Source organism: Kogia breviceps, chromosome 7 (assembly GCF_026419965.1).
Source record: "Kogia breviceps isolate mKogBre1 chromosome 7, mKogBre1 haplotype 1, whole genome shotgun sequence".
Taxonomy (NCBI): Eukaryota; Metazoa; Chordata; class Mammalia; order Artiodactyla; family Physeteridae; genus Kogia; species Kogia breviceps.
In genome coordinates this window covers 17087488-17113416 of record NC_081316.1, presented here as the reverse complement: position 1 = coordinate 17113416, position 25929 = coordinate 17087488, and the positions used below count along the sequence as shown (strand labels likewise).

Sequence of the window (25929 nt, the reverse complement as noted above, 5' to 3'; positions counted from 1 at the left end):
TGGATTACCTAGCACTGGGCTATGTTGGAGATGTGGAGGAGGACAAGAGCCCCTGTTCACAGGAGGAAATTAACCAGGAGGGAGTGAGGCGGGGGAGGGAGTGGGGGCCAGTCCTGAGAGTGGACGGCTGGGGCGGGCGTGGGGTGTACAGTCCAGTGTGCACCCATGAGAACAGAAGCCTCACCTTCTGCCGGGCCTCTGCGTAGTTCTCACCATACTTCTGCTGAAGGTACCTGTAGTCGTAGTTTGGGAACGGGGAGGGGCTGGGGAAGCTCCCCGACGTCCAGAGCTTCCACAGGCTCACAGCTGCAATTCCCAGCAGTGCCAGGGCCCCGGCAGCATAGACACCCACTTCCCAGTCAGGGGGGCTCTTGATGACTGCAAGGCAAGAGCAGAGCGGTCTTTCGTTAATGGGCACTAGGAGCCCTCGGTTGTTGCACATTCCCACCCAGAGAGCCTGTAGTTCAGCACTGACTTGCTTATTCATTGAAAAAATATTTATTGAGTGTCTACTATGTCAGGTTCTGTGCTGGGTGCTGGGGATCCAGTGTTGAACAAGCTATACACCCCTTGATACCTGCTTTTAGCTCCTTTCCACAAAAATATACATTACTATCAGGAGCGACACTTGGGTAGAGCAGATGAAGAGCTGTGAAAAATGGTTAAATATTCCTTAGGCTTTAAACAGGTAGGGTTTTTTTTTTGTTTTTTTTTTTTCCTTTTGCGGTACGCGGGCCTCTCACTGTCGTGGCCTCTCCCGTTGCGGAGCACAGGCTCCAGACGCGCAGGCTCAGCGGCCATGGCTCACGGGCCCAGCCGCTCCGCGGCATGTGGGATCCTCCTAGGCCGGGGCACGAACCTGTGTCCCCTGCATCGGCAGGTGGGCTCTCAACCACCGCGCCACCAGGGAAGCCCAGGTCTTTTTTTTATTTTTTAAAATTTATTTTATTTTTGGCTGCACTGGGTCTTTGTTGCTGCACAGGGGCTTTTCTCTAGTTGAGGTGAGCAGGGGCTACTCTTCGTTGCAGTGCACAGGCCTCTCATTGTGGTGGCTTCTCTTGTTGCAGAGCACGGGCTCTAGGCACGCAGGCTCAGTAGTTGTGGCGCACGGGCTTAGTTGCTCCGTGGCATGTGGGATCTTCCTGGACCAGGGCTTGAAGCCGTGTCCCCTGCATTGGCAGGTGGATTCTTAACCACTGTGCCACCAGGGAAGCCCCAGATGGGGTTTTTCTTGCCTCTTTGAGTTCTCTCTACCTTCAGAGGACTTCTGCTTCCAGATAATCAATGCAGCCTGTTGGGATCTGAGGAAAGTGGAAGGGAACTTGGGGGAGGAAAAGAAATGACCGCCTTTTTGCCTCAAACCTCATCTAAAACAATCCAATGTCCATCAATTGATGAATGGGAAAATAAAATGTAATACATCCATACAATGGAATATTATTCAGCAATAAAAAGGAATGAAATGATACATGTTATAACATGGATGACCCTTGAAAACATCAAGCTAAGTGAAAGAAGCCAGTGCCCCAAGACCATATGTTGTATGATTCTATTTCTATGAAATGTCCAAAAGAGGCAAATCTATACAGACAGAAAGTAGATTAGTGATTGTCAGGGGCTGCCAGGGGTTGGGGGGAGTAGGGGGAAATGTGGAGTATGGGGTTTATTTTTGGGGTGACGAATATATTCTAAAAGTTGATTGTGCTGATGGTTGCACAATATACTGAAGCCCACTGAATTGTACACTTTAAGTGAGTGAATTTATGGCATGTGAGTTTTATCTTGATAAAGCTGTCACCAAAAAACAAACAAACAGGGCTTCCCTGGTGGCTCAGTGGTTGAGAGAGTGCCTGCCGATGCAGGGGACACGGGTTCGCGCCCCGGTCTGGGAAGATCCCACATGCCGCGGAGCGGCTGAGCCCGTGAGCCATGGTCGCTGAGCCTGCGCGTCCCGAGCCTGTGCTCCGCGGCAGGAGAGGCCACGGCAGTGAGAGGCCCGCGTACCGGAAAACAAAGAAACAAACAAAAAACTCAGCCAGAAGTAAGAGGTGGCTGTAGGCTGGGCAGGGCTTGGGGACAAATCCAGATGCTCAAATGCGTTCTGTCCTCTGATGTTTCAATAACCTCACTTATCTGAGCCTCACTGTCCCCAAACAGTAATTAACTACCCCCTCAACTGTGCTGGGTAAGTCCTCACCTAGCACAGAGCTTTGCCCACGACAGAACCATAAATGTTAAGTCACTCTTCTGGGAAACCTGGCCCTGCATTCCCCAAAGAAGCCAATGAAACAGTAGGATTCGTTTTGCAGAAGATCGCACTGTTGGCAAATATAATTCTCTAAACCGTTCTCAGTGTTGCCTCTATACTCGATTCAAATGGGGAAACTGAGATACACAAGAACTTGCCCAAGGTCACAGAGCCAAGAAGGGGTGGCCCTGGGATCCCCTGCTCCAGAGCGAGCAGGGGTAAAAACCACTGCCCCACCCGGCCTCCACCCAGCACGGTTCCCTAGCAGCAGGGCGGAGAGATGTGGGGAGGGTGTTTCAGGGCGGAGATTTCTCACCACACAGCCACTGAGCACCTACTATGTGTGAGCGTCCTGTGGAGCGGGTCAGCCCCAGGCCCAGTCCCTGTCCTTAATAAGTGGCTCATAGTCTAGGGGGTGGGGTGGGCAGACACATAGACAAAAGAGTGTTGGGGGCCGTGATGAGAACAGCCCAGGAGGGCTTCCCAAAGAGGGATGCCTAAGCTGGGATATGCAGGAGTAGCAGGAAGTGTGCCGGCCAAGGCACCAGGCACTAGGAGTTTAGGGAAGGAGGAGGGGTGTGTGCAAAGCTCAGAGCATTCAGAGCACCCAGTGAGAGAGAGGGAAGGGGGCATTTGGGGATGGAGGGGCCACTGCCACTGCTTATAGACAAACCCGAATGAACTTTTTGGCCAGCCCAATACTTATGGGCTCAAGGCCACAGGGGTGAGAAATGGAGAGCGTGGTGCAGGTGCCTTGGCTCCCGGAGGCCACCTCACCTCCCTGGCTCCAGTCTCCTCATCCAGAAAGAGGAGATGACGCCAAAAACATCCCCATCCAGTGGTTCTACCCCAAAGGAATTGATTCTAAGGGAAAAATCCCAAGTTTTATGTCTGGAGTGAGTCATCGAGTCTGTATTTATAACAGCAGAAATCTGGAAACAGCCGGAAGGTCCGAGCAAGGGTGCCGGTGGTGCTGTCTCAGGAGGGGCTGGCACTGGGCTTTGAGAATGACAGTTGAGGTCATCAGGATGTCACTGGGGCAATGCAGAGAATCGTTTCAGGCATTGTTAAGAGGAAAAAACAAAAAACAAAACCAATCCCCAACATGGTATAAGCACATGATTTTGACGTAAAAATCACGCAGCGTATGGGCAAGGGCTGGGCGCACCAGGGAGGGACGGGAAGAGCCAGAGGTGCGGATGGAGGGACAGCGAGCAAACCTGTTTACTCCTGACTTCTGTTGTGAGAATGTAATTCGTGCGATAAATAAAACCACAACAAAGAGCTACCGGGGGCCCAGGGCCAAGACCTGGCCAGGCTCTCAGGAAGTCCTGGGAGTCTGGCAAATAGGGGATGGGATGGGTGCCTGGTGCCTGGAGAGTGAAGTGCATGTGCGGGGGGCTCCCACCTAGACACACACACAGCCCCAGCTAGCTCAGAGGGGCTTGGGTGCTGCCAGGGGCCGGGCCAGGGCCCGGGCACAGAGTCCACATAGGCGATGGGCACAGCAAAGTGGCCAAGCAGCGCCAGGCGCCCCTGAGAGTGACGGTCCGGGGGCTGAGGGCCTGAAGCCAGCACCCTGGCTGGCATAAAAGGGGGGCAGGGCCAGGGACACGAAAGAAAAAACCCCAGCAAGCTGACATGAAATGATGACAGTTAATGCTCGTTTATTTATCATTTTACTGCGTACCAGCCTCTGGAAGGTATGAGAAGAATTCCCCAGGGAAGTGAGGTCTGAGCTGAGACCAGAAATGAGGAAGGAGGAATCTTAGTAATAACTGTTCCCTTACTATTTTCTATTCGCCAGGCTCTGTTCCAAACACTTCATGTATACTAACCCACTGAGTCCTCAGAACCACCCTGTGAGGAAGGTTCTATTATTATCCCCATTTTACAGACGATGAAGCTGAGAGATAGAGGAGCTATTCGCTGCCAGACAATCTGGCTCCAGATCTGTGCTCAAAATCTCCACACCAGTCTCAAGGCCTTAGCCAGGCAGAGGCAGTAAGTACCCCAGGGGAAGAGAACAGCATGTGCAAAGGCCCGGAGGTAGGGGAGAGCTGTGTTCACACCGTTGGGCACTTTACACATGTTAGCTCGTTGAATCTTCCCAGCAGTCCCTGAGGCAGGCTGCATTGCCCCCATTTTACAGATGAGTAAGTGGAGGCTCAGAGAGGTTTCATCACTTACTGATGGCCACGCCAGGGCCTGGACCAAGACCTGTGAGCCTGCAGGTGAAAAGTGAAAACTTCTGGCTGGGAGTTGGGAAAGGTGGTTCCCCCTTGTACGTCCTTCAGCTCAGCCCTGGGCTGGCTGGGGTCTGAGCTAGGGGAGGAGCTGGAGTGATGGGGAGCACTGGCCTGGGAGTCAGGAGACCTGGGTCCATGTCCTGACCCTGTTACTTACTTACTCACTGCCCCTTTCCTTTGCTGAGCCTGCCTTCTCCCATCTGTAAATGGGGAGGGGAACATAAGGAGAAAAGATGGCGAGTGTACTTCAGTTCTGACACCATCCATCATCAGCTGGAGTGTGTCTGGTGTCTTGAGGCCGGTCCCAAGCTCAGTGCCTGCAGGGGCACACACGAGGAGAAGGTGGGAGCTGCTGTCCCTGGACTGGGCGACCTCTGAGTTTAATGTCCTGTGGATCTAACATCGACCTTCCTGGGTTTCCTCGCCTTTGGCTCCAGGAATGGCCCCAGGGGAGTGGATTCCGCATGACAGCCTTGACCTTAGGGAGCAGCAGCGCATGGGCCTCCTGGGGGATCCCCTCAAGTCCTTCCACTGGAGCAGAAAGACGAAGAGACCTCAGACTGGCCCCAACCCAGCGTCCCCAAGGCTATGTGATCTTGGGCAACTCACTGACAGTCCTTACCAGTAAAACAGGGCCGTTACTGGTGTCCCACTGACATCCCCCACCCCAGGCCCGGTGGGAGGGTCCTGTGAGATGGCACGCTTGCCGCGGGGACTCACCGCTCAGGTGGTATTCTGCCACGTCCACGGCCATGACGCCCACCGCAGGGGCTGAGACTGGAAGGGAGAGGAGAGTCAGTGGAGGGGGCTTCAGAGGGTCATCAACCCCCCGCTACAGCCCAGGTGCCTATCATCCAGCTCACACTCAGGTGGAGGGGGCCTGGGCAAAAGTAGTGTTTTTTTTATTCTTTCATTTTTATTTTTTGGCCGTGCTGCGTGGCATGCAGGCTCTTAGTGGCATGCAGGATCTTAGTTCCCCGACCAAGGATCGAACCTGGGTCCTCCTCAGTGGAAGTGTGGAGTCCTAACCACTGGACCGTCAGGGAAGTCCCTAAAATAGCATTTTTAAAAAATGGTGTTTAAAGCTCTTTTCAAGCACTCTGAGACCTCATTTCAGGGTTGCCAAACCCCAAAACACAAGACACCCAGTGAAACGTGAATTTCGGATTCGTTTGTAGAAGTATGTCCAAATATCGCATGGGACGTGCTTATACTAAAATATTATTCACTGTTTATCTGAAGCTCAAAAGTTGCTGGCATCCCGTATTTGTATTTGCTAAATCTGGCAAGCCTGCTTCACTTCCCTCCTACCAACAACAGGCTGACCAGCAGCAACTCTGTTACTCCTTAGAGCGGCCCCTCAGGGTGTCTCCTAAGGCTGACTTCAAATGCTTTTGTTTAAATTGGACCCAAAATGCTGCATTTCTACAATATTCTATTATCAGTTTTTTCTCTGCTTGGGATGGTTTCCTCCCCACCCTCCCCTCCCAAGTTTTATAAACCACTGAAGGTTTGAGAGGTTTGAAGGTTTAAGTTGTTCTAGAAAGGTCTAGAAGCTCATACAAGCCATTACCTGCCCAGGCAACTGCTTACGGTTTTATTATTGTTGCTAAGAAGTAAACTGGCTCCCAGACATGTTCTAAATGGGGCGGGGGGTTGAAAAAGGGAGGCTAGGATGAGCTGTATGGATCTCAGCTCAAGGGACACGGAGGAAAGGATGGCCCCCACCCTAACCTCTGAGTTCCCTCCTGGTTCAGAGAGGCGGTTATAAACAGGTAAGATGGGGTACACGGGGTGGTGGCGGGGGAGACCTGCAGGGTCCGTGCACCCAAGGGCAACTGCTTTTCTGTTCCCACGGGTATATGCCAGTCCAGCCTGGCTGGATCTTCTGAAAAGCCAGATACTGGTGTTTTTTAACATATGCAGTTTCTTGATTTTTAAATGTTGCAACCAACTCACAAAAAATGTAAACACCACTGGGTAGAGAGGAAAAGGGTCCTGGGTGGTGACTAGCCTGTTTGCAACTCCTCGAAGGATTGTGTGGGCTCCCTTTGGGACTGGGGTCAAATCAGGGGGTGAGCATTTTCTAGAATCCTGGAGTTCTCCCCAGTTTGTAGCTCTGGAGTCAAGAAGCTGGGGTGCCTCGATCCAGACAGGGTTATCCAGCACATGTGGGAGTGCCGTAGGTCCCAGGACAGGAGGCCTAGAGAAGCGGGGCACAACAGGGCCCTGGGGCAAAGCCCTGCCAGGTGCACAGACAGCTCCTTGCTCCCAGCTCCCCTGATGATGCACCCACTCCCACAGTGAGATGTGGGTTGTCATGGTGATGGGAGAGAGGCACTAACCTGGACCGGCTTCACCCATGCTAATTCAAGTGGAAGCTCATTGCTGGGACCTGGGCTGGAGATCATAATAAGGACCTTGCTAAGCACCCCTTACACCCAAGCCCTAAGCACTTTGCATGTATATTACCTCATATATTACCTACCACCTCTAACAGCCCCTTGAGGTAGGTGCTATTACTATCTCTGGTTTGCAGAAGAGAGTCATGAGGCAAGGAGGTAAAGTCATTTGCCCCAGGCTACACAGCTAAGAAACTGTTCAACCCAGGCCACGTGGTTCCACTCTCCCTAACCCCTGTGCCTTACTGCAGGGGGGGCATATGGTTTCAAAAGTTGCCTGAGAGCCCGCAGGCCCAATTAGGCACTGTGTACAAGCCCAGGGTGGCCCTACTTCGTGGCAGAAGGGAGTCTGGATACACCAAAACACACATGTTAACATGAACACACATGTCCCAGTCCGCCTCTGCCTTGCTGGGAATCTGATCATGTCATCGGCTTTCTTTCCTGCTTCCCTGGCATAGGCTGACTTCCTGCCTGGGGACAGCCCATGCCAGCAGCACACTAGAGTGGGTGGGCTGGTACACCCCTGCGGCAAGTTCCTGTGGTTGGGGACAGAACCCCATATCTGCTGTATCAGACCACTGGCTGTCGAGGGGCCCCCATCTCTCCAAGGCTGGTCCAGCTCAGACCCCAGACTCCCACACTACCCACCTTTCCCCCTCCCGTCATCACAACACCCTGGGAGCTGTGCTTTCAGTGAAGGTGTGAATGACTCTAGGCTCACCCAGGCCAGAAGGTCCTGCAGATGTGCCCTGGGAACAGGAGAAGCCAAAGCACATCTGCCTGAGAGGGAATAGAGAACTTGGGGGAGACGTCGAGGTTCCTGGGACAGGGCGGCAGCCTGAGCACAGCTATGAACCCCAGATCTGCTCCCTCTGTAAAATGGGGCTTACGATGGCCTTATCAGGGTGTCAGGAGGGAGGAATGAGAAGTAAGTGCAGTGGGGCTTGGCAAATCTTAGCTGCTGTGCTTACTCGCCTGGCAATGGTCCAAAAGACCCCTGAACCCCTACTCTGAGCAGTGGAATTGTGTGGGCAGCGCTGCCAGCCTGCAGATGTGTTATATTTGTCTTAAAGTGAGTTACCAACATTTAAAAATTGGGGAATTTCCCATTAAAAATGGATTTCTTAAAAAAAATAGATTTCCAGCTTCCTGTTAAAAGTAAGATTTGGGAACAGTGGGTCTGTATACTGTGCCACTCCCCTCCCCCGACAAATAGCCAGAGCTGGAGCTGAGTAGGCTCCGTCCCTCAGATGGGGCATCTGCTCTTCTGGCCTGGCACCTCCTACCCTTCCATTCACTTCCAGAACCTGCTGGCCCCTGGAAGCATCTCTATTCATGAGCCTGGTAAGCAGGCTTTTGGATGAGCTATGGGAGGTTCAGAAAGGTTAAGTGACTTGCCCAGATCCGCACAGCCAGCAGTTGTGGAGCTGGGCCTGCCACCCCATCCAGCGCCTCTTCTATCAGTAGCCACAGCCCCTGTGCAAAAGACTTCACGTACGTCTTCCCCATGGCCTCACCCAAGACCCCTAGGGGGCAAATCCTGTTATTATCCCCACTCCACAGAGGAGGAAAGTGAGGCTCAGGGAAGGGCAGTGAATTTGCTCAGGGTCACCCAGCCAGTAAGCGGAGAGCTGAGACCAAGCCAGATCTGGCCCTGCAGCAAGTGCCCTTCTTAATGGCTTTACTTACTATCCCTGAGACCCCCTGACTCCATCTCACCCAGTACTGACAACCTCAGCAGACGCCCACTGGCAGCCTGGAGGTTTGCCAGGTAGAGGGGCTGCAGCTTCAGCTTGGAACAGGATGCTGACAAGGCACATCCGAGGCCAGGGCAGCCTCTGACCAGAGCCTCCCTGCATTTCTGACACACAGGAAATGGGGCACAGCAGGGGTGGGTCAGAGCTGCCCCGAACCTTCATCTGAGCCCCTTCCTCACTCCATCTATTCACCCTGGCCCCAAACCCCCAAACCCCAAATTGCGTGGCGCTTGCTCATTGAAAACAGCTCTGGGTTCAAATGCTGGCTTAACCATACCTACCCGGCAATACGTACCTATTGCTCTAAGAATTAGACATAATTCACGTTAAATGCCTAGCGTAGTGCCTGGCTCGTAGTGTGAACACGATATAGACCTGATGACTGAATGGATAAACGGATCCCCCTTTTACAGATCAGGAAGCCGGGGATGGAGTCACTCGGCATGTGCGTAGCAACACTGGGACTGACTCCAGGGTACAATGGATCTGGGCCTGGGCTCTTGGCCCCCATGCCACCTCCTGACCAGGCCTTTCGGGGGTGGAGATGGGTGGGAAGAACTGCCATGGGCCTTACTAGAATCTGACCACAGTCGAAGCCTCCTCCTGGGCTTATCAAGAAATGGCTTTCCAGGAATTTGGTGCCTCTGCAGGGGAGAGGGTCCCCACGTCTCTGCTCCCCCTCACCCCATTTCCTTGCTTAATGTCCCCATGTCACATCTCTGGCTAGCAAGGTTTTGGCTCCCCCTACCCTCACCCTGAGGCCAGCAGGTAATGGGAAGGATCAGGGGGTGGTACAGAGGAGCCCTCGACCTTCCAGGCTGGGAGCCTCTTTAGGAGCTTTAGGTTTGAGATCCTTTTCAAGTGCTCCCACTTTCTGGAATAACCACATTCTGCTACCATCCTCCCAAAAGCCCACAAAAACCACAGTACAGACTGGTGGTAGCTGGCATTAACTGGGCACCTACTACGTGCTGAGCACTGTACCGAGGACTCGCCAGGTGTTATTTCGGCATATCCTCCTTGCTGCCCTCTGAGGGGGCTGATACTCTTCCCATTGTACTGGTAAGAAAACCGCGGTGCAGGAAAACACTTGGCCATAGTCACCAGAGCTGACGAGAGGCAGAGTCCAAGGTTGACCCCCAGGCTGGGAGCCCCTCTCTCCCAAGCTGTTTGGAAAGGCTTCAGATTTCAGGGTGGGGAGGCCAGGGGCTTGGGTCTTGACTCTTCTCCAGACTGGCTGCGTTAATTTGGGTGAGTCTCCTGCCCTCTCTGAGCCTCAGTTTCCCCACTTCTAGTAGGATGAATAGCTCCTGCCGCTCTCCAAACCTGTCACCCACCCCCTGGCTCAGAGAAGAGGCTAACATTCCAGGGTGCAGGTTTCCCAGGCTCTTTGGGGAGGAGGGTGGCCTCACTGGCTGAGGAGGGGGCACCCAGTCCCTCTGCAGCCCATGAAAGAGGGGTCACTAGGAGGGCGTGCTCAGGGCTCCTCCACCCACAGGCCTGGCTCCAGGTCCCCATGTTTGGACCCAGTTCCCCCTTCTTCAGCCCAAATCTACAGCCCCAAGGCCCTGAGATGGGAAAGCTTCCTCTCCCAAAGAGCAGTGGCATCAAAGGTTGGCAGGGAGACCCTGCAAAGCTCCCCACCCAGGCTGGTGACACCAGACAGAGGCTGAGGATCCTCTTGGCCTCCCAGAGCTTCCTGGCAATGGGGTGCGACATGGGGCATTTCCTGAAAACCCAGCACCCATGCCGCGGTAACCCCCAGGATACATGGGGACCGGAGTGTGGGGGGCTGACACGGGAGTCAGGAAGAGGGTGTGAGGCGGGGCCGGGAAAGTGGGGACAGTCAGGACAGTCAGTGTGTGTGAGTGTGAGGGGCGTGCGTGCAGCGCGGGCGCCGGGGAGGCGTGTAAATGGCCGGGTGAGCCGCGTGTGTGCACACGCGGGGCGGGCGTGCGGGGTACGATGCGATGCGCGGCGCATGGAGTGGCCGGGCCGGGGAAGGGCGCCCGGCGTGCGCTGTGCCGGGCTTGTGTGTGCAAGCGCGGCGCGGGTGTGCAGACGAGAGGGGAGCTCGGAGCCCGGGGGTCCCCGGCGCTGGGAGGGGGCACTGCGTGCATCTGCGCGAAGGGCGCGTACTCACCCCGGCTCCGCGGAGGGGCCGCCGCTCCCGCTCTGGCTCCGGCTCTCGGCTCCCGGCTCCCGGCCGGCCTCCCGCAGCGCGCACGCACCGGCGCCAAGCCCGGCCGTCGCCGGCGGAGCCACGCCTGCAGTGTCTCCCCGCGCCCGCCTGTGGGGAGCGCGGCGCGGGCCGGGGGCTCGGCCGGGCCGGGGCGGCAGTCGCGAGCTGCGCCGCAGTCCGGGCACGCTCCCAGGAGCCCGCCGCGCGCTCTCTCGCGCTCGCCCGCCCGCTCCCTCTTTAAAGTGACAAACCCGAGCGCTCTCTCTGCTCCCGGGAGTTGCGCGGCGCTTCCGGGGTCCAAGCCGAAGATCCCCAAGCGCTCCCCGGATCCCAGGGGGTCGTCCGAGGCAGAAGCCAGCCCCTCACTCCCTGGCCCAGGATAAGTGGGGCTGGGGGGTGGGAACGTGCTCAGCGCGAGCTTCGAGAGGCTGGCGGAGCACTGGGCACGGAGTCAGCAGGCCCGGGTTCTAGCCCCAGCTGCCGAACCCCGGGTTATCCTGTTCCCCTGTTAGGCCTCAGTTTCTTTTTCTGTAAAACGGGCTGGATACTGTGTACCTCCTAGGAACCGATCAGGAAACAGAAGGCGGGAGGTTTCCCCTTCTCTGAATGGTAGGCCAACATCATCTCAGTTAATCCTCACAGTGACTTAATGGTGTCAGTGGTCACTCCGTTTTTTTTTTACAGGAGGAAACAGGTTCAGAGAGGTGAAATGACCTTCCCAAGGTCACAGAGCCAAGGGTCAGAGCCAAGACTTGAACCTAGGTCTATGTGACTTTAAAGCCCATACTCTTAACCACTTAGGGGTCGTGCTTTCTCTCAAAAGGAATGAATGAATCATTCAGGAGATATATTTATGACGCCCCCGCTGGATGCTAGGAACAGTGCCAGGTGTGGGTGATCTTCCATCTTCCGGGAACAGGGGGACAAGTCCCTCCCTGCCCGCGCAGTCTGGCAGGGAGACACGCACGCATTAAGAGGGGCTGGGGTGTGCGGGGGAAGGTGCCACATGCTGTGGGCTCAGTTACCAGGAGAGCAGGCTTGGTGGGTACCTGGGGGGGGCTTCTCAGGGGATCTGTAGGATCTGGGGTAGGGTGGGAAGAGGGGAGAGGATCTCAGGTGGGGAGCAAGTGTGCTAGGGCAGCAATGGTTTCTGGATCATCTACCCTCTGGGATTTCGGGGCTGAAAGCAACCTGTGGGCACTGCCCTCTCAGTAGGAGCTGGGTCTGTGCTGGCCTTGCTGGCGGGAGGGGGCATCCTTGGTCTAGAAAGCAGGACCCTGGGGAGCCAAGGATTCAGTTTCACTCTCATCCACAGGGGACACCCTTTTTTCAATTCATTTTATGGATTCCGAAGAAAAAGGAGAGAAAGGGCATTAATTATGCCCCTTGGAAGGGGGAGGGGCTGGGCACTGGGCCATGGGCTCTTTTTTTTTTTTTTTTTTTTTTTTTTTTGCGTTACGCGGCCCCTCCCATTGCGGAGCACAGGCTCAGGATGCGCAGGCCCAGCGGCCATGACTCATGGGCCCAGCCGCTCCGCGGCATGTGGGATCTTCCCAGGCCGGGGCACGAACCCGTGTCCCCTGCATCGGCAGGCAGACTCTCAACCACTGCGCCACCAAGGAAGCCCGCCATTTCTCATTTAACTTAATCTTCGTAGCCAGCCACATGCAGTTTGGAATGACCGAGCCCATTTTCCACTTGAGGACACTGAGGCATGAAGGGTTCCCAGTTCAGGAGGGAGCATTGAATTAGACACACCATCAGCACATAAAATAGCACACTGATACTGGCTTCTGTTGGAGCAGTAAAAAGGTGAGGTTGATAAACAACAAAAAACCAAATAATCCAATTGAAAAATGGGTGGAAGACTTTAAGAGACATATCTCCGAAGAAGACATACAGATGGCCAGTAGACACATGAAGAGATGCTCAACATCACTAATTATTAGAGAAATGCAAATCAGAACTACAATGAGGTACCAGCTCACACGGGTCAGAATGGCCATCATTAAAAAGTCTACAAATAACAAATGCTGGAGAGGGTGTGGAGAAAAGGGAACCCTCCTACACTGTTGGTGGGAATGTAAGTTGGTGCAGCCACTGTAGAGAACAGTATGGAAGTTCCTCGGAAAACTAAAACTAGAACTACCATATGATCCAGCAATCCCACTCCTGAGCATATACCCCGACAAAACTATAATTCAAAAAGATACATGTACCCCTATGTTCATAGCAGCACTATTTACAATAGCCAAGACATGGAAACAACCTAAATGTCCATCAACAGATGAATGGATAAAGAAGATGCGGTACATATTCCATATACAATGGAATACTACTCAGCTATAAAAAAAACCGAAATAATGCTATTTGCAGCAACATGGATGCAACTAGAGATTATCATTTTAAGTGAAATAAGTCAGAAAGAGAAAGACAAATACCATATTATATCACGTATATGTATAATCTTAAATGTGGCACAAATGAACCTATCTAAAAAACAGAAACAGACTCACAGACATAGAGAACAGGCTTGTGGTTCCCAAGGGGGAGGGAGGGAGAGAGAAGGAGGGACTGGGAGTTTGGGGTTAGTAGATGCAAACTATTACATTTAGAATGGATAAACAACAAGGTCCTACTGTAAGCACAGGGAACTATATCCAATCTCTTGGGATAAACCGTAATAGAAAAGAATATAAAAAATGTCTATATGTGTATAACTGAGTCACTTTGCTGTGCAGCAGAAATTGGAACAACATTGTAAATTAGCTATACTTCAATTAGAAAAAAAAAAAAAAAAAAAAGGAGGTGAAGTTGAGGCTGTTCTGCTTCTGGTGTCAGCCCAGTGGGCTGATGTGGGAACTGGAGTCTGGAGTGAGCTTGAAAGGAGATCTTGCCTATTTCATGTAATAACCCTTCAGTAACCAGAAAAGCATATGTATGTGTGCCAAAGACAGGAATTACAAGTGCCTATCCACAGGAGAGTACGTAAGTGCATGGCGGTAGAGTCACAATGGCACACCGCGCAACAAAGAGGAGAAAAGAGCTACCACCACCTGCAACAGGTGGATTAATCTTGCTTGCAAAGTTGAATGAAAGAAACCGGCCACAAAAGACCACATGGTGTATGATTCCATTTGTAGAAAGTTCAAAAAGCAGGCAGAACTACTCTCTGCTGTTAAAAGCCATCATGGCGCTTACCATGGGGGTGGTGACTGCAAGGGGCCTGAGGGCAATTCTGGGATGCTGCTCATGTCCTGGTTTTGATCCCAGTGCTGGGTCCCCGCCCACGCCTCCCCCCAGCTCTGTTTTGTGTGTGCATGTGTTTGAAAATCTGCGGCACTGCACACTTATGATTTGTATACTTTTCTACTTGTATGATACACTTCAATACCACTTATAGAAACACACAAAAACCTTGTGTGGCTGTGCCCACCGCACTGGAAAAAAGCCAAACTCCTTTCCGTGGTTTACAAGGGCCTGCTGGCCTCTCTGACATGCCATGCCGTCCTCACCCACCAATCTCCCGCCTGTCAGCCTCCTGGTGTTCCCAACACCTGCCAAGCTGTTTTCCTCCTCAGGGATTCTCACCTGCTGGTCTCTGCCTGGAAGGTGCTTTCCCTGTTCTTGCCAAGACTGCTTCCTTCATCCTCTGCACGTCACCCTAAAGAAGTCACCTCTTCAGAGAGACCCTCCTGACCACCCCGCCTAGAGTCCTCCACCCACAGCATGCTGTTTGTTTCGTGCAGAACGCCAGCCATAATCTGCAATTATTTTATTTGTTTACAGTTCATTTTCTGCCTCTGCCAGGAGACTAATAATCACAAACACACAGCACACTTAACCGTGTGCTGAGTGATCTTCAAACATCGTATTAAGGCATTGAATCTTCACCCCAGCTCCATGGGGGGATACTCTTCTTAGCCCTATTTTACTGTTGAGGCAACTGGGGCTCAGAGAGGTTATATAAGTTGCTCACGGTCACACAGCTGGAAAGTAGCAGAGCCAGTGTTTGAACCCAGGCAGCCTGGTTCCAGAGTCTTTTCTTTAAACTCTACACTTTGACAGATCTGGGTTTGTTTTTTTTTTTCCTTGTAGTATATCTGGGGCAGTATGTGGCACACAGTAGGTACTCAATAAATGTTGGGGGAATAAATGAGTGAATGAAGTGCTAAAGAGAGGTCGGGGGGAAGCTTGGATCCCAGAGTGGGTGTTGAGGGGAGGGATTGTGCAATGGTATCTGGAGTCCCAGGAGCAAGGTAACCGGGGAACCGACAGCAGACGGAGGTTCCCAGACAGCTGGAATTAACTGCAAGCTGTAATCAGGGCCAAGGCCTTGCCTGGACCTGGGCCTGGACACATCTTCCCAAGCGGAGCCCACCTTCAGCCTCCCCTACAGACCCTACAAGACACATAGCCATTCACAGAGGGGGCTCTCCCTTAAGGGCATATGACCTGTCTGGGGTCCTTGAAGGATGGAAGCCCTCCAGGAGGCGAGTGCCCAGGGCTGTGGTGGCCCTGGAGAGAGTGACACGAATCTTGTGAATCACCTGCCTCTGGCCAGAAACCTTCTGGACCTTGGAACCTCCCCAGGGACAGGAAGGTCCTAAGTGACTTACTTGGAGTCTAAGATGTGGCTACAGTGCTGGTCGGTGAAGGCCACAGCCTGTGTCATCATGTCCCTTGAACTTGTCATGAAGTTCCCACACCCCAGTAGCTGGAGCCAGCGCATCACCGGTTCCCCGCCATCTTCTGCACCGGCCTGTCCTGATGGGGCTGTCACGGCTGTGAGCCTGCTCGATCCATCTCCCAGCGGGGCCCCTCCTCATTCTTCATCAGCCTCTGGGACAATTGTGACCAGTTCCTGAAGAGCGAGGGTGCCTTAGATGAGGCATTGCCCTGAGGTCTGGCCCAAAGGATGCTCCAGCCCTGCGGCTGCTGGGTGTGAAGTCCGCCCAGCTACAGATCACGAAACTGAGGCCCAGAGAAAGGAAGGAGCAGCCAAGGCCGTGCAGTGGGGGAGTTTGGGAGCCAGTACAGGAACGTGGGCCCCAGTGCTCCAGCAGCAGCTCCACGCTGTCCGGGCCCTGGCCGGGAGCTTGTCCGCTCTGCATCTTGAGACCTGGGCCACCTGCGGGCCCAACTCTTTCGTGTTCGGAGAGGCTCAGCCTAATTCCCGTGGGCGTGAGCTCTGAGGTCAGGCAGACGTGAACTTGAATTTCCATCCCTGAGAAGCAGTTTCACTTCTCTGAGATCAATGTCCTCATCGGTAAAATGGGGCTGAAGTTCCTCTCACATTACAAGCTTGGAGGAGCATTAAAGGAGCTGGTGCCCGGTGTACAGCAAGGCCTCAGTGAATGGGAGCTGCCGCTATCACCCGCTCTTTCCTGAGCTCTCCGTTTAGGTTTTTCCAACCCTGCCCTCAGCCTGCCTCTTTGTGATGATGTTTTTCTCCAGTCATGAGCTCTCTGGCTTCCCTCTGGCCTCTTCAATGCCTTTCCTCCCACTCCCACCTCATAGAGATCCAGAGCCCTCCTTGCCAGCAAGGGGCGCGGGAACCGCTGGACACTTCTGTATTCACAGTTTTTTTCTGGTCACATACAGGAAGGAGATTCATAAAGATCAGAACACTAGACACAAAAGGATGCTAGCAGTGAAGCCACAGCTGCTGGGATCCGTCAGACATGTTTCAAACCCTCTTTATATTCATTATCTCATTTGATCCTGCCAGGCTGAGGCTCCTCTTCTTTTGCTGATGAGGAACCCAAGTCCAGGAGAGCTGAAATCACTGGCCGTGTGGAGCCCACGAGCCCTGGCCCCACATCCTGAGCCCCCTCTCGCCAAGAAGCCCTTTATGTTCCCTTTGCTCCCAGTTGGGGCTCCCATCAACCCATCACCTGAAGGCACCCACCTTGCCTGATCCCACATGCCTCCCTCATCTGTGCCAGGGTAAGGAAGTGGCCCCTTGAGCAACTGCCACCAACACAGCTCCTTGGAGAGTTGCCCGCTGGGACACAGAGAGCATGAGGTAAGGGGCCAGGACCCAGGATGGGTGAGTGTTGATGAGGGCAGCCCAAGGGAGGCCTGGAGATGCAAATGCTGTTGTGGTAGCAGGGACAGTTCTCCCAGAGCTGGCTTCAGTCTCCCTGCTTCCCTGTTGCAGGGACCATCAGTCTCTGTACGCACAGGACACCTGGGCTGCCTCTGTCATCTGCAACTAAGAGCCCCTCGGGTGGGGACAAAGCTGCCACTGGCATTAGGGCAGAGGAAACCCAACAGGGAGCTGCAGCTCTGGAGATAGGGGCCCCCATTCCAGCCACCCAGCACGCGCCCAGGGTGACCTATCTGCCAGCCCCTTCTCTCCTGCTGGGTATCAATCTGTCCACCTGCCTCTGCGGCTCAAAGGTCCAGGGTTGCTGTGACTCTCCCCACCTCACTCCCAGGCCCGTCAGCTCTCTGGACCCACGTTCGCTGGCTGAGATGGTCCTTCCATTGCCCCCACCCCACCACTGTCTTTGGTGGTCCCAGCCTCCAGGGAATGCCGTTGTTGGGGTCGGGAGGCCATGAGGGTCCCAGCTGCCTGTGGAGGGCCGGAGAGAACAGCTACGTCCATCTGTGTCCTCAGACTCCCATGCCAAGCCTCCATCCCGCCAGCCACCCCTCCCCCACCCCTCCCCATGCTGCAACCCCTCAGCCCTTTATTCTCCAACCTGGGCTTTGCCCACAAGGCCCCAGGTTTCCACCAGGTCCCAGTTGCTGGGGACCATGCTGTGCTCACAGCCCGGCTTCAGTGCCCATACAGAGGGCAACCAGGCCCTTTCCCCAGTCCCCTCCAGAGAAGCTGGAGGCAGGGATGCTAGCCCGTGGTATCTGTGGTCCCCATTCCATCTACTCCACCCCCCAAGCTCCCCCACCGACCCTGGCATCTGTTCTGGACATGTTACTTGGATTCCCAGTCCTTGAGTCCTGTCAATAACACCTCTTTTCTTCCAACGAGCATTTTTGGTGGGGATGTGCGGGAGAGGTTGACACTGTCCCTGACCCCTGATGGGATGCTGGAGTGAGATAAATTGTGCCCCCCTCCAAAAAGAAAAAATAGATATGTTCAAGTCCTAACCCCTGGTATCTGTGAACGGAAAAATAAAGAAATATATTTGCTGAGGTAATTAAGGATCTCAGGAGGTGATAACCTTGGATATAGGGTGGGCCCTCAACCCAATGACTGGTGTCCTTCTAAGAAGATCAAAGACACAGAGAGGAGAAGGCCAGGTGAAGACGAGGCAGAGACTGGAGTTAGGAAGCCCCAAGCCAAGGAGCACCAAGGGTTACCAGTTGCCACCAGAAGCTGGCAGGGAGGCATGCAAGAGATTCTCCCTCAAGTCTCCAGATGGAACCAACGCTGCTGACACTTTGATTTCAGACTTCTGGCCTCCAGAACTGTGAGACAATAAAGTTCTGTTGCTTTAAGTTGCCAGGTTTGTGGTCATTTGTTACAGCAGCCCCAAGAACCTCATACAGAGGGCTTGAACCCCGACCTGCACCAAAGGCACTGAGCACAGGGCCACGGGGTCTGGGGGCAGAGCAGCCCTGACCTGGGGGTCAGACGAGGCTTCTCAGCCATGGCCACACTTGACATTGGCGTGTAACCTTGCCAGGAAGAGACAGGGACGTGGGAGAACCTCACAGACAAGGTCCAAGGCAGGACCATTCAGTGTTTTCAGTGCCCAGTTAACTGGCCGGTGGGGCCTCAGCCCAGGGAGGGGCGCTGTAGACCAGGGGCCTGGAATATTGATTGGGGTGGGCCCAAGGGCTGAGGCCTTGAGTGGCGGGGTTGCGGCAAAGAAGGAGAAGTAGGAATCTTGCCTAAGAACCAGAAAGATCTGGATGGCCTTCTCAGCTCCTAGAAGGGCTGCAGGGAGGAATGGGGGAAGCGGGGATCCAGGTGGGTCTTGAGCACCAGGCCACCTGAGGAATCTTCAGGGAGGCGGATGTCAGCTCCGCATACACAAGAACTTTCTCATGCTCAGGGCCTCCCAGACTGAGAGCATCTCGGAGGGGCAGCAAGCTCCCCATTAAGGGAGGTGTGTAAACAAGAGTACCTGGGGGACTTCCCTGGTGGTCCAGTGGTAAAGAGTCCGCCTTCCAATGCAGGGGACGATCCCTGGTCGGGGAACTAAGATCCCACATGCCGCAGGGCAACTAAGCCTGAACGCCACAACTACTGAGCTCGGGCGTCTCAACGAGAGAGCCCGCGTGCCACAAAACTACAGAGCCCGCATGCACTGTAGCCCGTGCGCCACAACTAGAGAGAGAAAACCACATGCCACAACTAGAGAGAAGCCCAAGCACCACAACGAAGAGCCCGCGTGCCGCAACTAAGACCCAATGCAGACAAAAAAATAAATAAATATTAAAGAGAAAAAGAATGTAAAAACTTATTTAAAATAAAAGTGCCTGGGAGAGACCTCAGCCCCATACAAGGCTTGTTACCGGTGGCCCTGAAGGGCCCCTTTCTGTCCTGAGACCCTATACGCTGCCTGACTGGGCCCTCACCCCAGCAGCCAGTCTCGGACCTCCCCCTCCCCACTCCGGGAGTCCAATTCCCTGAATTACTCTGACCCAAGCCAGCCATACCCTCTTTCCTGCCAGACTCTGGAGCCTGCCACATGTGAAGACACAGATGCCATTCTTTGAGACCCAGAATTCGGGAACGACAGGCAGATTCTCATCACCCCCAACCTCCCAGAAGAAAGGCTGGCCCTCCTGGGCCTCAGAGCCCCAGCTTATCTCCCGGGACTCCCCTCCCCCTGGGAGAGCAACCACTGCGGCCCCCTTTTAGTGTGTATTTCCTTCACAGTAAACATCTGACATCTGTTAACCTTCTCCACAACCCTCAGAGGCAGTACACAAGATTAAGAGCACCAGAGTTGCTGTGGGACCTTGGATAATTTTATAACCTCTCTAGGCCTCAGTTTCTGCAAATTGCAAAATAAATGTAACTGCCTCCTAGATGGGTTAGAATCTGGAGTGTGGCTCCATAAGTGATGGCTCTTATTATCATTTTGAGCCAATGGGGAAACCAGTCCCATTGCTGACTGCAAGGCTCTTTTGCCCCATTTACCTGCTGACATTTATAAGCCCCTACATTTTCAAGTGGACGCTGGTCTGAGGGCCAATGAGTGAGATAGACCCTACCCTCAGGGGGCTCACAGTCTGATAATAAAGGCCAACTTATGACCAAGTTACAAGGTGATGTGATAAGGGAATACAGAGCACCGTGGGAAACCAAAGGAAGGGTGGCCCATCCAATCTGAGGAGGGAGGGCTTCCTGGAGGAGGTGACCTTTATGACCTGAAAGATGACCAGGTATAGGCCAGGCAAAGGGGGTTGAGGAAGGCATTCCAAGCAGAGGAAACTGCAGATACCAAAGAGCTGCAGTTCGCTGGGCTGTAAACTCCGTGAGAGCAGGGAGGGGGTTCCACCTGATCAACCATGCACGTCCAACACCTGGGAGGTGCCCATAAGTATTTGTTGAGGGAATGAAATTCACTTGGGGAGGGGAAAGGAGCAAGACGGCACTGTGGAGGTGAGAAAGGACTAAGCAGGGTCTTGTGGGTCTCAGGAGTTTGGACTTTATCTTGAGGGCTTAAATGCAAGTCAGAGGGAATCCTTTTGCTGGAACAAGAGGGTTGCGGTGGGGATGGAAGTCAGAGCATATCTGGAGGCTTTGCCACCCACACGGGAACCTGGGCTCCAGTTCCAAGTCCCTAGCCTGCTGACCTGTCCAGCCCTGGGGCCTCCCTCCCTGACCCAGGCTTTCCCTTGCCCCCTCTTGTCCCTGAACCCCGGCCTGTGCCCTTCCAGGTGCTGTGCCCCACCCCTGAGCATAGCCCCAGACCCTGAGCCTTTGTCCCTGCTGTCAGTCCTGCTGTGGAGGTAACAAGCAGCAGGGGCTCCCCCTGTCTTTTGTAATAAGTTTCTTGCCACTAGGGTTCCGACCTAAGAACCCCAGTTTTCCGGTTTGTACAATGAGCATTCCTCGTCCTTCCTCTCTCACAGGCTCGCTGTGATGAGCAGAGAGATGGTGCATCTGAAATGTAAAGCACGCTAAATATACATAGTTTTCATTTTTTCCTTTCCCCATTATGGTAGACGCGTTCCTGAGAGAAAAATTGTAAAATACTAGTAAACAGAAAAAGGAAAACAAATGTAATTCCCTGAAGTCTCACTGCCCAAGGGGACCGTCTTGGTTTCTGCCTCAAGTGTGTGTTGTGACCATTCCAAAGGGAAACCCAGCCCCAGAGGAAGCGTGGGACAGGTCAGGCCGGCCCTCCAGGCTCAGGCCTTCTTTGAGGAGGAAAGCTTATATGGAAGCCCGTCAAGGCACATTTATTAACCGCCCACTGTGTGGCTGGGCTGGACCAGGAGACAAGCCCTTCATGTTTAGTGAGAATGTTGATTTCCCAGAAGGTTTGTCACTAAGGGTGGGATTGTGCTGGGGGACACTGGGGGGTTCAGAGCGGAGGCTCCTGAGGGCTGAGGGGTTGGGAGCTTCTGTTAGAAGTTCTTCAAGAACAGTCCGGTCCCGCCAATCCAGTTTGGCCTATAACGTCTGACACCTGGGAAAATTATTGCTTTCAAAATAAGGAAAGAAAATCAAAGTTAATATTTTATCTCACACAAATATTTTGTCAACTAGTAAACTGCATGCCAATATAGTGTGATACAGAATTCTATTTCTGTGAAGTGTGGACCCATTTTGTGTGATGTGTTGTGTTGTGGGATGAGGCCTTCAGGAGAAAGAGGCCCTGGGGCCTAGGAAAGTCTTAAATGTCCCTGGCCTCCAAATTCTTTCCCCAGACCCGGAATTGCCTTGGCTCAGTCTCTTCTGGGGGGTGAGACCAGAAAAGTGCAGGCACCATCACCAAGAAGTCACCGTTAACATAGGACAAAAGGGCTTCCCTGGTGGCGCAGTGGTTAAGAATCCGCCTGCGAGTGCAGGGGACACGGGTTCCAGCCCTGGTCCGGGAAGATCCCACATGCCACGGAGCAATTAAGCCCGTGAGCTACAACTACAGAGCCTGAGCTCTAGAGCCCGTGGGCCACAACTACTGAGCCCGCGAGCCACAACTACTGAAGCCCACGTGCCTAAAGCCCCTGTTCCGCAACAAGAGAAGCCACTGCAATGAGAAGCCCACACACCGCAACGAAGAGTAGCCCCCACTCGCCACAACTAGAGAAAGCCCGTGCGCAGCAACGAAGACCCAACGCAGCCGAAAATAAATAAATTAAATAAATAAATAATAATAATAAATAGAACAAAAGAACCACAGGAATGCATGTCCCAACACCCCCCCACCCCCGCCCCAAGACCCTGAGATGTGGTTGAGGCTACCCTCCCCCAGGACGCCCAGGGAGAGGCGTCAGGGCCTTATGGGAGTAAGCAGGATGTGGGGCAGCCACAGAAAACATTTGGAGGTGGTGGCAGGTGTCACCAGCAGGCTGCTGGCTGACAGAGAGCCGGAACAGTCCTGCCAAGACGAAGGGGCATGAGCTCAGGGTTGGGCACGGAGCCCAGGAAGGGGTCAGGTGGGGCTGGGAACTGCCCACCTCCAGCTCCATCATGAAGCCTACTGTCAGGACACTGACCTCCTCCCCCCCCGCCACCAGCTCTAACCTGTCCTGCCCACCGCTCAGAGCACAGTACGTCAGAACTCCAGAAACCATCCATACCCTCCCCCTCAAGGGAGCCTGGGATAGAGTTGGCATGGGTGCTTCTGTGGGGGAGGAACAAATGACTGAAGATTCTTCTTCAGGGTAATTCTTAAGACTCTGCTCTTTCTTTTTTTAGCCTGGGAGGTGGCAGAGTATTTTCTCTAAATGTCTCGGTAAGCCAGAAATCAGGTCAGATATTTTTGTTGTATTTTCTCACCCATTGCTTTGGCCTTTTGTCTAGCCCTTGCCATCCCTCAGGCCACACACTTTAAGCTTGAGCCATGATGCCCTACTAACTATTCCCCAAACACAACAAACTGTTTCTTGCCTCCAATCTTTTGCTCAGTGCAATTCCTTTTGCCTGGAATGCCCTCTATTTGCTTCTCTCCATGTAAACTCCTCTTCATCCTTCAAAACCCTCTCCTGTAAAGCCTTCCACGATTGCTCCAGCAGGTCAGTCAGGCTCCTCTCCCACAGTACCTGGACGCTCCCTCTAGCATATCACATAGAATGTCTTTTCTGGAAGTATTTCCTTCCGTGCCTGTCCCTACTGGATTCTGACCAATTGAAGAGTAGAAGCTGTTTTTTAGTCATCTCTCAATCCTTCAGGCCCAGCATACAACAGGTGCCTTGTCAATATTTAAAAATCAAGAACCCACATTTACGGCTTCCCTGGTGGAGCAGTGGTTAAGGATCCGCCTGCCTATGCAGGGGACACGGGTCCAGGAAGATCTCACATGCCGCAGAGCAACTAAGCCCAAGCATCACAACTACTGAGCCTGCGCTCTAGAGCCTGCATGCCACAACTACTGAAGCCCACACGCCTAGAGCCCATGTTCCTCAACAAGAGAAGCCACCGCAATGAGAAGTCCGCGCACTGCAATGAAGAGTAGCCCTCACTCTCCGCAACTAGAGAAAGCCCGCGTGCAACAACAAAGACCCAAAGCAGCCAAAAATAAAAAATAAATAAAAATTTTTAAAAAGATTAAAAAAAGAACCCACATTTATGAAGGCCTTCCATGCCAGGCAGAGTTTTCAGTGCATTATATGTATCTAAGACTCCCAACACCACTACAATGAAGGTTACGTTATCAGCCCCAACTCTACATATTCAGAAATGGAGGTATAAAGAGGTTAAGAAATGTGGCCAGCAAGACATGGAAACAACCTAAGTGTTTGCCAATGGATAAATGAATAAAGAAGATGTGGTAGATATTCACAATGGAATATTATTCAGCCACGAGAAGGAAGGAAATCTTGCCACTTGTGACAATGTGGATGAAAGATGAGGGCATTAGGCGAAATGACATAAGTCAGACAGAGAAAGACAAATACTGTATGATCTCACTATGTGTGGAATTAAATTAGCCAAACTCATAGAAACAGAAAGTAGAGTGGTGACTACCAGGGCCTGGGGGAAGGTGGGGGTGGGTGGGAGATGTTGGTCAAGGGGTACACATTTCCAGTTATGGATGACTAAGTTCTGGGGATTCTAATGTACAGCATGGTGATTATAGTTAACAACACTGTATTATATACTTGAAAGCTGCCATGAGAATAAATCTTCAATGTTCTCATCACAAAAAAGAAATGGTAATTATGTGATGTGATGAAGGTGTTAGTTAACATTGTGGATTATTTAGCAATATATGAGTATATTAAATCAACCCCTTAAACTTACACAATGTTATATGTCAATTATATCTCAATAAAACTGGGGGGAAAGTTATTTTTAAAGAAACAGAGTGGTTTCTGACAAATTATAAATGAGACCTGATGAAGGAGTTCATGTATGTGATGCTCCTACAATGTGATTGTCTTAAGTGTGGCTTCTACTTTTATCTGGTGGGGGGATAAGTCCATTAATTTTTCTACTACAAAGAGAAAGAAAGATAGAAAGAAAGAAAGAAAGAAAGAAAGAAAGAAAGAAAGAAAGAAAGAAAGAAAGAAAGAAAGAAAGAAAGAAAGAAAGAAAGAAGGAAAGAAGGAAAGAAAGAAGGAAGGAAGGAAGGAAAGAAAGAAAGAAAGAAAGGTACAACAGACACGGCAGAAATACAAAGCATCCTAAGAGACTACTACAAGCAACTCTATGCTAATAAAATGGACAACCTAGAAGAAATGGACAAATTCTTAGAAAGGTATAACCTTCCAAGACTGAACCAAGAAGAAATAGAAAATATGAACAGACCAATCACAAGTAATGAAATAGAAACTGTGATTAAAAATCTTCCAACAAACAAAAGTCCAGGACCAGATGGCTTCACAAGTGAATTCTATCAAACATTTATTTTTTTTTTTTATTTTTTATTTATTATTTTTTTTATTTTTATTTTTTTTTGCGGTATGCGGGCCTCTCACTGCTGTGGCCTCTCCCGTTGCGGAGCACAGGCTCTGGAGGCGCAGGCCTAGCGGCCATGGCTCACGGGCTTTGTTGCTCCGCGGCATGTGGGATCTTCCCGGACCAGGGCACGAACCCGTGACCCCTGCATCGGCAGGCGGATTCTCTACCACTGTGCCACCAGGGAAGCCCATATCAAACATTTAGAGAAGAGCTAACACTCATCCTTCTCAAACTCTTCCAAAAAATTGCAGAGGAAGGAACACTCCCAAACTCATTCTATGAGGCCACCATCACCCTACCAAAACCAGACAAAGATACTACAAAAAATGAAAATTACAGACCAATATCACTGATGAATATAGATGCAAACATCCTCAACAAAATACTAGAAAACAGAATCCAACAACACATTAAAAGGATCATACACCATGATCAAGTGGGATTTAACTCAGGGATGCAAGGATTCTTCAATATACACAAATCAATCAATGTGATACACCATATTAACAAACTGAAGAATAAAAACCATATGATCATCTCAATAGATACAGAAAAAGCTTTTGACAAAATTCAACACCCATTTATGATAGAAACTCTCCAGAAAGTGGGAATAGAGGGAAACTACCTCAACATAATAAAGGCCATCTACGACAAACCCACAGCAAACATCATTCTCAATGGTGAAAAACTGAAAGCATTTTCTCTAAGATCAGGAACAAGACAAGGATGTCCACTCTCACTACTATTATTCAACATAGTTTTGGAAGTCCTAGCCATGGCAATCAGAGAAGAAAAAGAAATAAAAGGAATACAAATTGGAAAAGAAGTAAAACTGTCACTCTTTGCAGATGACATGATACTATACATAGAGAATTCTAAAAATGCCACCAGAAAACTACTAGAGCTAATCAATGAATTTGGTAAAGTTTGCAGGATACAAAATTAATGCACAGAAATCTCTTGCATTCCTATACACTAATGATGAAAAATCTGAAAGAGAAATTAAGGAAACACTCCCATTTACCACTGCAA

The 25929-nt window shown here is 52.0% G+C and overlaps 1 protein-coding gene across 5 annotated transcripts in view; it reads right to left on the bottom strand.

Annotated features, from left to right (window-relative positions):
- Positions 1-25929, bottom strand: part of SYT12 (synaptotagmin 12) — a 47156-nt gene that overhangs the window by 10805 nt on the left and 10422 nt on the right. The window contains exons 1-3 of one of the 5 annotated variants that reach the window (XM_059069378.2): positions 10803-10974; positions 5218-5274; positions 185-378 (exon numbers count right to left, since the gene is read on the bottom strand). In XM_059069378.2, coding sequence (XP_058925361.1) covers positions 185-378; positions 5218-5251 — 228 coding nt within the window. In that variant the 5' untranslated portion in view covers positions 5252-5274; positions 10803-10974. Of the gene's footprint in view, positions 1-184; positions 379-4654; positions 4815-5217; positions 5275-10802; positions 10975-25929 lie in introns of those variants that run through there. The other 4 variants (XM_067037684.1, XM_067037681.1, XM_067037680.1 and 1 more) reach the window with 4 other exon arrangements.